This window comes from Leptinotarsa decemlineata, unplaced genomic scaffold (assembly GCF_025532065.1).
Source record: "Leptinotarsa decemlineata unplaced genomic scaffold, Ldec_3_MD MMD2_tig00001973_RagTag_RagTag, whole genome shotgun sequence".
NCBI classification, from domain to species: domain Eukaryota; kingdom Metazoa; phylum Arthropoda; class Insecta; order Coleoptera; family Chrysomelidae; genus Leptinotarsa; species Leptinotarsa decemlineata.
In genome coordinates this window covers 3,707,291-3,720,655 of record NW_027412572.1, presented here as the reverse complement: position 1 = coordinate 3,720,655, position 13,365 = coordinate 3,707,291, and the positions used below count along the sequence as shown (strand labels likewise).

Here is a 13,365-nt window from a genome sequence, read left to right as displayed (position 1 = left end):
TTTGGCTTGAGTATCTGCCTTAAACCTTCACTTGCTGGTAGGTATTCACCGGACAAAGAATACATACAAAGGTTATATGATAATAGGATTGAAAATAATAAATTTGGGATCAGGAGTTTGTGTGTATCGTTTTGTGTATCGTTTAGCCCTATGCGGAATTGTGACCTGTTTTCATGCGTATAAGACTTGTGATATGTCTTTTATCCTTCGAAGGAACTTTTCAGTACTATATTTTTTAATTCAGTATTATTTGTTCCAGGTAAGGAATGAAATTATTTTCATCTATTTTCATATCCAGTGGAACATTTGAAGAAGTACCGATTTTCGCCAACATATCCGCTTGTTTGTTGCCTACAATATTATTATGTCCAGGTATCCCAGCAAATTTGAAAGTAATGTTGTTATGACTGCCCTATTTATTAACTCTCTTATATTGAGCGCAATATAATCAACTATTTACCCTATTATCTGTTGTCTGAATTCTATCCAGTACACTTTCAGAATCAGTAAATATAAAGTTTCTCTTAATATTCTTTGATATACATGTTGTTATTCCTTTATAAATTGATATCTTTTCCGCTACTGCAAATATTCATTTGATCGTATAACCGAGCTGAGAATGCAAAATTCATTTGAGACATCAACAGGAAATGAAAATCAAAAATTGAAATATTTCAAGCCAAGTTACTTCACGATGTTTCGATTGTTAGTGTCCATAATCGTCTTTGGGTGATGACCCGAAATACAATACATTTTTCAGTTACGATTTGTCACCATTAAAAACAGACACCTGACATAAGATGAACTATTTTCATGAAGATGCACCGCTCATGTTTGAAAGCTCAATGCGATAGTTATTTATTTATTTACGATTCGCAAGAAACATACGATTCGCAATAATCGAATGAGTATCGTTCATCCTTTGAATGTTAAATATTAAAAAATTATAAATAGTCGGACACAGAAAAAAAAATTGTGTGGCCCTTCCTCGCACAACTGCTACAATAATTGCGGAAATATTTCGAAACTGACAATGAGTCTTAATGAATAACACTGCTGTCGAAAATTCCCCTTCCGAACACGAGAGCCAAGTTGTAACCTTCGCGAGACACTCCATATCTCCAATTCATGGGTTAATGGGTTAATTCTCATTTCTTACTCCTCAACGATGAGTCTCCCAATTGATATAATGGTTTCATCAGAAATTTTCTGTTGAAAAAAATTCGCTATATGTCAATCAATCATTCAGTGCAGTGTACACTGACATTGTTCGGGTTACGTCCGGGATGTCACTAAGAAAGCGGCTTGTACTCTGGCAACCTTGCGGTAATTTTAAAATTTGTTGTCTCTTTCCATTTATTACTCTTTTTGTATTACTATAGTATAAGGTACGGAGTAGAATTTGTTTGGTGAGTAAAAATATCAAACTAAAATAAGGTAGTTTTCTTCCATTTCGAAAATAAATTCAGAAATATATTATGTTCACCTTCATTATCTCAATTTTGCCAAATTTTACTGACATATTCCAGTCATTTTTTGGATGAAACAGGATATATATACACACACTATCCACTTTTTTCATTTGACATTGATTTTCAGATATGGCAGACTCTGTAGGCAAGAAGAAAAAAGTCGACCAGAAAGTCGATAAAGAAACGTCAGACCAAAAAGTTTCAATTAAAAGAAGGCCAATCAAAAGACATGGTAGGTTATACGCCAAAGCAATATTTACTGGTTACAAACGAGGACTTCGTAATCAACACGAGAATACTGCTCTTTTGAATGTGGAAGGAACTGAATCAAAAGATGAGAGCTGGTTCTACGTTGGCAAGAAATGTGTATATGTTTATAAAGCTAAAAACAAGACGTGTGTTCCTGGACGTCCCAAGTCTGTAAAATCCAAGGTACGAGCCATCTGGGGAAAAATTACTAGGCCCCATGGTACAAGGGGAGCAGTGAGAGCCAAATTCAACAGAAATTTACCTGCCAAGGCAATGGGACACCGTATTCGAATAGTAAGTAGATTATTACTTGTTTATTGAATTATCATTTCATGGTTAATTAATACACCTATTGATTTTTACCATCTTATGGTGAATTTAGGCACAGTGGATTAGCAAGTGACTTTATCAATTCTGAGTTGAAGTCGTCTCAAATGGAGACATTTATGTAGAAAAAATAACAATTATCAAGCAACAAATTGTGACTATAAGTTGGCCAACTTTTAACTTACTTTAATTGTACCATGTATGCATCTAATACACAAATGATCGCTGATTGGCCCATTTCACAACACACGACATTGGAAGCGAGGGATAACCTAACCTAATGATTTTCAAATTTATTAAACGTTATAACCTGTTTTCCGTTTAGATTCATTGTATCTATTATCACTGAAATGGAAATTGATATTGCTGTGTTGAAAAATAGACAATAATGTATATTTCTTTTTTCTGATAAAAGCTTCAGCTCTCTTATAATATTTTATTGCAAATGTATACATTCTGTCGTTTTTGTTTCTTTCTTCTTTTTATTGATGAATAAATATTTATTTGGGCTTTTAATAATAATAATGAATAAACTTTATTGCGTAAAAAAACGACAAAGTTATTGTAAATTTGACATTGACAAAGTTGTAAATTTTTTTCAGACATCATACTTTATACAGTGCTAGTCAAAAGTCCCCTCCCCCCCTCGTATCTTTTGAACGGGTACACTTATAATAATGAAATTTGGAGTGTGGAAATAAACGGATGTAGGCTTCTTAACTGGTCATAACAGGTGACGCAATAGTCATAAATGACGTCACAAGGCCACTGTGACCAAAAATTTTAAATGGGACCCTATGGCAAGTGACAGCTCGTTTGAAAGGTATTGAAAATACCTATTCAGTCATACCAACTTTGTTTGGGTTTCGGCTGATTTTGATTGATAAATTGAAGAAATACGAAAATTATAGTTTCGCATTTAATTAATGAAGATTTAAGAACCAGTTCTTATAATAAGTGTTCAAAATGTGCTCCATCTACTTCCTGGCAGTAATGCATCCTATTGCTAAACTCTTGTCGTACTCGTCCCAGTGTGTCAGCGGAAATTGCCCTACATTCTTCAACAATTCGTTGTTTCAGAATGGCAATACTGTCAGGTGCTGTAGCGTAAACCTCAGATTTCAAGTACCCCCATAGAAAAAAATCTAATGGTGTAAGGTCCGGTGACCGAGCTGGCCATTCGATCGAACCTCGTCGTCCAATCCATCTACCACGATATTCTTCATCTAGGTAACGTCTTACTGCACCGTAATAGTGTGCAGGAGCACCATCTTGTTGAAACGTTATTTCCAAGTTGTCGAATTCATCTGGATTATCTTCTAGAATTTCAAGAATTAACGCCTCAATATCAGTTTGTAACATCTCCAGATACAATTCACCGGTTAAGTTAGCATTGAGAAAAAGAGGCCCAACTATGTGGTTTCCCAAAATACCTGCCCAAACATTTACTTTTTCTGGAAATTGAGTATGTTTTTCACGAAAGATGTGAGGATTTGTGTCACTCCAATACCTCACATTTTGAGTGTTAACATTTCCATTGAGAAAGAAAGTACTTTCGTCACTAAAACAAATTGTCTGTATGTAGCCTGGTTGTTGGTTCATTTTATCGGACATAGTTTCACAGAATTCTAGTCTTCGGTCGGGGTCATCATCTGAAAGTTGGTGCACCATTTTTAATTTGTATGGATGAAATTTGTTTTTAGCCAACACCCTATGTACTGTCCTTTGACTGACTTCACAGATAGACGCAACTTGGGCTGTGGAAGAAGTAGGGTTCACTACCATTTCTCCAAGTATGTCAATTTTTTTGTCATCACTAATTGTGGGTCGACCAGATCGTTTGGCATCTTGAACACTACCTGATGCTTCAAACTTCCGAAGAAGCTCCCTCAAATAAACCCTCGATATAGGGCGATCGGGGTACCTCTCATTAAACAGTCGTTCCGCTGCATGGAAATTGTTTCTACATTCACCAATTATTAAGATAGCTGCTACTTTGTCGGCTACAGTACGTACCATTTTGCCTATGTAAACACTTAAACGTCTCGTTAAACAATAGCTTAGGTAAATTTTCAAGGTATAAACACTTTTGACAAGTAGATAATTCAAACACGTCAACCTTTTTGACAATGAACCAGAGGCGTACTTTAAAATCTTTATTATTTAAATGCAAAACAATAATTTTCGTATTTCTTCAATTTATCAATCAAAATCAGCCGAAACCCAAACAAAATTGGTATGACTGAATAGGTATTTTCAATACCTTTCAAACGAGCTGTCACTTGCCATAGGGTCCCATTTAAAGTTTTTGGTCACAGTGGCCTTGTGATGTCATTTATGACTATTGCGTCACCTGTTACAACCAGTTAAGAAGCCTACATCCGTTTATTTCCACCCTCCAAATTTCATTATTATAAATATACCCGTTCCAAAGATACGAGGGGGGGAGGGGACTTTTGACTAGCACTGTATACATATATACACACAGACGTACACATAGGGTACAAATCACATTAACATAACTTTAATACAGAGTAGCACAAATATAGACTTGCATTAAACAATTTTATTGAAACGCCTACAATATGTACTGATTCTGAAGAGAGGTATTATTACACATTAAGAAACAACACCAGAAAAGTTAAAATATTAAAAATGCAGTATATCATACTTTGTAAATATTTTAAAAATAAGATGATAAAGTAAATTAGAAATGTTTCCTTGCAGAAATCTTCTAAACTATAATGGGGTGTACCACAAAATAATTCTATTACTGATTTCTGAAATTTACAGTTATTCTCTAAAATTTTAATATGGCCAAGTGAATGATTAAACATCTTGAGACCATTATAATATAAGGAGTATTTGACTAGAGTATGTACTGTAAGTACTTAGGTCACTAGCTTGATGAAGGGCATAATTATTTGAATAGCTGCTGAATATCAGTTTATGTTTGTTGATCAAACAGACTGTTTCTAATTTCATGAACTACGCCTTACGATTTGATCTTCACACACGTTATTTTCAAAAATATATCAGGACTTGTTTCGTTACCACAGTAGCTTTTTTATAGTGAATAGTGGTGTTTTGTTGATTTCTAGAACATCCCGATAATGTTCTATGAGAAATATAAAGAAAGTTCTTACCTTTACTTAATCTGCAATCTGTCTTACTATACTTGACCAAATTTTCTTAAATTTTTGCAGAACAGTATTCTTAGAGTTAGATGAATTCAATGAACATACCTCCTTTTCCCCAAAAAGTGAATTCAAAAGAAGTTTCAGTGAATATAATATTAATAACTTTGAGAACTTGTTGTCTGAAAATTGGGAGTACATTTATAACATTTCAGAGATAAATGAAGCCTTCAATTCTTTTTTTGAGATTATAAAACATAACTTCTCCAGACATTTTCCTGAAAAACGTTTTTATTATAAAGTTGTTGAGAAAAAAATGGGTTGATACCGAAGTAAAACATTCAAGTCAAGCTCTGAAAAATCTTTTTGCCTTGAAGGCTGCTTTTCCCTCTTGCACCTATTTATAGGAAAGCTAAAAGAACACATTACAGTTTAATGAAAGGTGTCATATTCAATTCTCCAAACACAATGCGTGCCTCATGGAATGTTGTGTCTAATCTCACAAATAAAAACTGCAAAAGAAAGAATATTTCTCTCAAAGTTGATGATTCTATGGTAGAATATCAACATACTGTAGCATCTGAACTCGACAAATTTTTTATAGAGGCCCCCTTCAGTTTGGTCAATCAAATATCAGTTGATAAAGCTCCACATACAAATTTCAAGGAAAACTTTTTTAATGTGTTCACAATGTTCTTGAAACTATTTACTGAAACTGAACTATTATCCTTATTAGGGAATAAATTAAAAAATAAGAAATCCTCTGGAGCAGATGATATTCCCATGTACATTTGGAAAAGAATTCTTCCAACGATAATAAAACCATTAACATATCTGATTAATCTGTCATTTGTAAAAGGTGTCTTTCCGCAAGAAATGAAAATCGGAAAAGTAACTCCCATTTTCAAGAAAAACAACCCGAACTTAATGGAAAATTATCGTCCAGTAACAGTACCATATGGACTATCAAAGATATTCGAATATGCATTTTTGCATATTTGAAAGCAGAAACTTTTTCAATTCCGATTCGAATTTTGTTTTATGATTCAGTTTTAGTTTCTCTGGAAGCTTATATATTTTAACTCCTAAATGAAATATTGATTTCTCCCCAAATTTTGAGCGATATGATTCAACTAGTGTTTTTTTTGCTTGTCTTGTATTATAGTCATGGATGGTATTTATTTGATTGAATTCCAAATTCGAATGTTTGTGATTTTTTCTAACAGAATGAATGAAACAACAAATTTTCAATTGAAAAATTGACTGAATATCTAAAAGATAACGTGGTATATATATAAATTTGACGTAGGTTCAAGATATGGTAATTTGAATATACATTTTATTATTTTATTTTGCAGTCTCTTGAGAGGATTTATTATTGCTAAATTAGCTGTTCCCCAAATTGTTCCCTTTTGAATGGTACAATTCAATTATCTATTATTTTCTTTATCTTGAAAATACAATATGATTTGCTTAGCACATGATGTTTAGACATTTGAAACCTGAATTTTTCAAAATGATGTTCACTTTTACTGATCATTCATTTGTTCTTAGTGTTTGTTCAGGATTTTTAAAAATCACCTTGTAATTTTCATTTCTTTTGTTGCAGATGCTGTACCCATCCAAAATATAACTGTATGTATAAAATGAATAAAACATATGCATTCTAAATGTTTCTAGTAATTTTTATTCTTTTTACACCTGTTAAAAAATGAAAAACCTGAGATAAAGTATCTTAATGTTTGTTTGAAGGTGGTTGACAACGTTTCGTTGTGCATTTCATTAGTTCGGACTTCCATTGTCTAATATGATATAAATTGATTTGGAATCCCTGAAAAAATCTGTGAATAATTTAAAAAATTCAGCTGAAAAATAACAATTATACTAAGCAAAAATACTGAAATTATAATGAAATAAAATACAAGCAAAGTAACCTTTAAAGGTCATATTGATCACATTATATCTCACTCAATTCATTGGGATTTGTTCAACGATCCACAGATAAATTTTCTATAGATACCTTTAAAATATTGTACTGTTCTTTGGTACGCTCGGTCTTGGGAAATAATTGCGTGATATGGAGTCCTATATATCAGACAAATATATCTATGATTGAGAAAATACAAAACAAATTTCTGAGATCATGTACGTTTAAGCTCGGATATCTGAGGTCCGACTATGTGTACTCACGACATTCTGCTTCTTCTGAATTTATCTACTTTGGAGCACCGCCGAGCTGAAATTGATCTAGGACTCCTTCATAAAGTTATAAACGGTGATATGAACTGTCCATTTGTAACATAAATGATTAACTTCAATGTAAATTTAATTATTTATTTATACGGGATAAACTCCTTTACAGTGTAAACATTTTACAGAAAAAAAGCACAATATAACAATGTAAAATATAAACTAAAACGCTACGGAATGTTTCTGCAGCAAACAACTATGTAATATTATAAAATACTTCAGGATATAGAATCAAAATTAAACTTGTTACTACCTTATGTAAACAATTACCAACTTAAATTATTCAATGATTGTTTAAAACGACCATAAGAGACACCAAAAATACTGATGTTTTTGTCATCTACTAACTTTAGGGTGCTTTCCAAAGGTGTATGTTTGTCATAATTTGTATGTTGGAAGGGTATATGAAATAAATGGCTGTGTCTAAGATTCCTGTTCGGAACATGAATGTTGACAGATTCAAGACAAGTTATTAGTCCATTGAGCAGCTTGAATGCCTGGCATAGATCTGCATGAATTCTTCTGGTTTGCAATAGTTTCAGCCCCATTTCTTGTAAAATACTCGAATAGTCATGGTACTGTATTTGAAGACCCAACTTGAAAGAACAAAATCTCAAAAATTTGTTTTGCACTCTTTCTAGAGACACACAGTGCACATTGTAAAATGGAGACCAAATGATACATGCATATTCTAACTTAGACACCACTATAGCTAAATATATCCTTTTTAATGCTTCAATGGAAAATCGTGAACAATGACGTAAAATAAGACCCAGTGTTTTGGATGATTTCACACTCGCTTGGTTAATATGGTTTACAAATTTGAGTTGTTCGTCAAAAATGACCCCCAAATCTTTTATGGAGGAAGTGTATTCTAAGTGCTGATCATTTAAGTTATATGATGTATCGAATTTCCTACCAACTCTTGAGAAAGTAATAAAATGGCATTCATTTACATCAATCAATCAATTTATTCATTGTAAATGAAACATTACAACGTCGTTATTTCCTTAGTATTAAAATTAAAATACATATACACAGAGATGCACAGATCAAAATAAAATAAATATATACAAAATTGTCATGCACATGTAAACCTACAAGAGATGTAGTACATGTATTATTCATTTATAAAATCTTCTATCGAATAGAAACATTTTTCTATTAGGACATTTTTCAGCCAGATGGAGAATTCATTCGAGTGTTTCTTTTTTGCAAAGTCGGGATTTAATTATATAATTTTGCGCCCCAATAATCGCATCCTTGCTGTGTTTTCTTCAATCGATGAAGAGGAACTTGCAGTAAATCTTTATTTCTGGTATCATAGGAATGATTGAGTACATTTTTTGAGAACATCTCTGGATTTGCGTGAACATATTTTAGACAACTATATATATATATATATATATATATATATATATATATATGCACTGGGAATGGTGAGGATTCTATGTTGACGAAAAGCCTCTTTGCAGCTATCTTTATATGCAAGTCCGCATATAATTCTGATGGCTTTTTTTTGCTGAACAAATATTTTGTTTGAATCAGAACTTGTGCCCCACAAAAGGATTCCGTAAGTTACTATGCTGTGAAAGTTTGAAAAACAGGTTATTTTAGCCGCTTGATGTGTTGAAATTGTTTTCATTCTCCTTATACAATATATTGCTGAATTAAACTTCTTACTCATTTTGCTTATTTGTACCTTCCAATTTAGTTTTGAGTCCAGATGTATTCCAAGAAATTTTAGTGATTTTTCCTCTGTATTGTTTTTGCTTGACATCATTAGCCTTTGAGTTTTTTCTTTGTTTAGCAGGAGTATATTTGCCGTAAACCAAATATCTGCTTCGGCTAGAACTTGCTGTGTCTGTTGTCTTATGTCACCTTCATCTTTGCCTTTAACTAGAAAAGTTGTATCATCTGCATATGCACTTGATGCATAAACCTTGATATTTTCGAGAAGATCGTTTGTGTAGATGATAAACAGAATTGGCCCTAAAATAGAACCTTGAGTTACCGGAATTGTCTGAGATAGTGAATTTTTCCACCATGTCGATTGAAAACGATTTGACAGGTATGACTTGAGCAGTTTATACGAAATTCCTCTTACTCCATAATATGATAATTTCTCTAACAGTATTTCATGGTCAACAGTATCAAGTCACAGCCTAATATCTGGGAGTCCTCTTGATTATCAATAGCATCTATGATTTTTTGAATAATCTCTATCATTGCTGTCATTGTAGATTTTCCTTGCTGATATCCATGCTGAGAGCTGTTGAAAAATGCTGAACTGTTAAAGAATTGGACTAATCTCTTTTTGATTACCATTTCGAAAATCTTTGATATTACTGGTAGAATTGAAATGGGTCTAAAGTTATTTGGAATATCTTCCCCTTTTTTAAAAACTGGTATAACTTTTGCATGCTTTAGTTCATCTGGAAACACCCCTTCGTTTATGCATTTATTGATTATTAATGCAATAGGTTGCGCTATTACATCACCTAAGTCCTTCAAAATTGTGGTTGAAACTCCAAATATATCTTCAGTTCGTTACGTTTAATTTCATTTAAAATTTGTTTAATTTATTTTTCATCCGCTTCAGAAAAATAGATTGATCGGACATTATCTATATTATTATTTCTCAGCATTTCAATAGCGGGAACATTAATTTTTCCTATTTTACTTGCTGTTTCTGATCCTACCATTGCAAAATAGTCGTTTAACTCATCAGCCTTGAGTTTAGATTTGTTGATTTTTGTAATATTCGGTGCTGTTTCAGACTTATTAATATTCCATATTGCTTTAGTTTTGTCGACAGCCTGTGCAATGTACTCTTCATTATACCTCTTTTTTGTTTCTATTATGTTTCTATTATAATCGTGTTTGTACTGAACATAAGCTCTTTCTGATGCTTCATCTGATCTTACTTTCCTTATTGTGTCTAAGGCATCCAATCTATTTTTCATCTTTTTCAGTTCTTCAGTGTACCATTTTGACGATTTTGTTCTTCTTTTATTTGTGATTTTTTATTCTTTCATCTTTTTGAGGCAAATTTAGTATTTGTCCCATATGATCTGACATATGTAAATTTACTGTTTGAGATTTCGTTTCAGAAATTGTGTTTGTGAATATGTTATCGATGCAGCTTTGAGATCTATATATTACACGTGATGGTTCTACATTAAGAAATAAGTTATTTGTAACACACCATTCATAAACTTTATTTAGATCATCTTGAAGGAGAATTTGGTCATTGTAAGACTTTATCGGTCTGAAAAGCTTCAGGTCATCCGCAGACATTAAAAATTCACTGTTCTCAAAACAGCATCCTATGTCATTCACAAAAATATTGAATACCAGGGGTGAACAATGTGAACTTTAAGGCACTCCTTATATTACTAATATATCACTCGATTTGCATCCACCAATTTTAACATGTTGTGAACGACCAGCCAAAAAACTACCAAACCAATTTACCAAGTGTTCTGTAAAACCGAAATTTCCGATCTTCTTCAATAGAATATTGTGATTTATTCTGTAAAATGCCTTGGAAAAGTCAGTGTATATTCAAGAAGAATTAGAGTTGTTTAAAGTTCTTTACCATTCTACTAGCTATGGCTTGAATTAAACACTAGGCTGCTTAGGTTAGCAAATAAGAATTGCAGCTTTATTGATTTGTTTGACTCGTCCTTGTACTCTTAAAAATCAGGTCTAAGGTATTGACCTACTATGAAGAAACTGCGGATTATTATTAATAATTAATTGATATTTGCTTTTTTTTCTCTTTTTTGGTATTCTATATTATTATTCAATTGTTTATTTTTTCAATCACACTATGTGTTCATTGTGTAATGGCAAGTCCGTAAATAAATAGAGTCAGAAATGCTTTATTGTCATAAAAGTTTAGGTTGTGTTGACAAAGCTGGCTTAAGAACTAAAACAATCTGAAACATTAACATAAAGGTCAAGAATTTAAAACAAGATATTAATATGGCTCAAGAACACTTCAAAAAGTCTGTGACGAAAAATTTTATAGGTTGCAGTTATAAGTTGCGAAGTCATCCGAAAGAAATTTCTCAATACTATAATAACCTTTATCTAGCAGAAGTTTTTTGACTTTTTTTGGAAACTGTAGCAGGTTAACTTTCCGATTGAAAGGGGGAGACGATTAAAATATGTTTTGCTATTATAAAGAATCTAGTTGATAAAGAGGCAGTAGACTGTTGAGATGTGATGACAGCTGCTCCCCCAGAAACATACTCTGTACCGCAAGTGGGATTCGAAAAGTGCAAAGTATGCTTTTCTAGCAGAGTAATAGTCCAAAGAGTTAGAGATAGACCTTATTGCATAACAACTTGAGGATAATTTATTGCATAGTATAACTAATATGCGTTCCAAATTTCAATTTGTTGTCTATGTTGAGGCCTAAAAATTTGTTCTCTAGTTTATGACGTGTTCTTCAAGAATTATATGGTCCAGGTTACATTTGAAGGACATTATATTAGTCTTTGAAATATTGAAAGATAATAAATTGGCATCACACCATTGTTTAACTTTGCCTATATCATGCTCTACCCTAATTTTTAGTGCATCAGTGCTACTTCCATGCCAAAGTATAGACGTGTCGTCAGTAAAACTTGTGAATTTGCCTTCAATCGATATGTATGCCAAATCATTTATATGTAATAAAAACAGCAAAGGGTCGAGGACAGATCCCTGAGGTACTTCGCATTTAATGCTCATTTTATCTGAAGATGAACTTTTGAAATTCACTACTAGAACGTGATCTGATAGATATGACTCAAACCACAAGATGTTTCCTCTAAATCCGTAATTTTAGGGGGTTTGCCTAGGAAAGTGGACATACCCAGCTGTAAATTTGTATAAACTTTGTATTTTGGCATCATAAAAGTATTCTCAAAAATTGGGGGGTCAGAAGTCAAAAAAATCGACTTTATGCACGTTTTTTTGCCAATATCTAGTTTCCAATGGGTTTTATGCCAATTGTATTTATTATCAATATAATTCTCTACAATATTTTCTTTTGTTTCAAAAATTTTTTTCATACGTTGAATCGTTTTTGAGATAGAGGGCAGCGCGAGCGCAGATTAAATATTGTTGTCCCGATCGAAATCAGCTCACTTAATGTTTATAAATTATTACTTAATAAATAATTTTCATTTTTTATTAACAAATACATTATATTTAAATATTGTTTTCATCAATTATTTATTTTCAATTAAGTATCAATTTATTTAATAACACTTACCTGCCCGTGTAGTTATAAGTTTGTAGAGGGAAAAATATATATTACATTATATTTTAAATCTAATCTATAGTAATCATGCTTCAATTAATAAAAATGAATGGAAAAGAAATAAAATTTTAAACAATATTTTCATTAAAAAATCTCATTTGATACATTCGTGAATGTCAAAATTGAAAAAACAGATAAAATAATGAAAAGAATAATGAGTTATAATTTCAATGTTCTTCTTCTTCATCGTCGGTGTTATCATCTTCATTATCTTCACCCAGATACGTTTTCAATTCTTCCTTGATTTCTGGATCAAAGGACCTATCTTCGTTAACATCGGTCTCATACGGTACAGCATGGAGACAAGCTTGCCCATTACACTGGCCACAAGCTAAAGAGCATTGTAACCCCGATTTCCCGCATCCACATCTTGAACCACAACCACTTTTGCAGTTATAGAATATCGAATTGAGTAACTCATCTGGAGCAGGTGGTAAAATGGTCATGATAGGTTCTAGCAAACCGTTACGCATTGTCCAACCCCATTCCTGGGGTTCCAAATGATGATACCTAACCAAGTTTGAACTTGGTAAAGTAATAAACACGATTAAAATTTTGGTGAGCTGCTCCACTTGTTGGTGGGATATTTGATAACTGCTCAGGTTTATTGAGC

General features: G+C 32.5%; 2 protein-coding genes across 3 annotated transcripts in view; one reads left to right on the top strand and one right to left on the bottom strand.

Annotated features, from left to right (window-relative positions):
* LOC111515069 (uncharacterized) overlaps positions 1-13,365 on the bottom strand; it is a 178,971-nt gene that overhangs the window by 29,895 nt on the left and 135,711 nt on the right. The gene's annotated exons all lie outside the window — the stretch shown is intronic.
* Positions 1,257-6,860, top strand: RpL35A (Ribosomal protein L35A). 2 transcript variants are annotated; one of them, XM_023171306.2, is made up of 3 exons: positions 1,257-1,409; positions 1,600-2,015; positions 6,795-6,860. In XM_023171306.2, exons 2-3 carry the CDS (start codon positions 1,602-1,604, stop codon positions 6,816-6,818), a joined length of 438 nt encoding a protein of 145 aa, XP_023027074.1. In that variant the 5' UTR covers positions 1,257-1,409; positions 1,600-1,601; the 3' UTR covers positions 6,819-6,860. The 2 variants fall into 2 exon arrangements, with proteins under 2 accessions (XP_023027074.1, XP_023027075.1); XM_023171307.2 differs by having other exon boundaries at positions 1,316-1,437.

Excerpts from the sequence above, each read along its gene's own strand:
- RpL35A (XM_023171306.2), top strand. The coding sequence starts at position 1,602 with ATGGCAGACTCTGTAGGCAAGAAGAAAAAAGTCGACCAGAAAGTCGAT. Across the intron at positions 2,016-6,794 it reads TGGGACACCGTATTCGAATA|ATGCTGTACCCATCCAAAAT; the intron begins GTAAGTAGATTA and ends CTTTTGTTGCAG.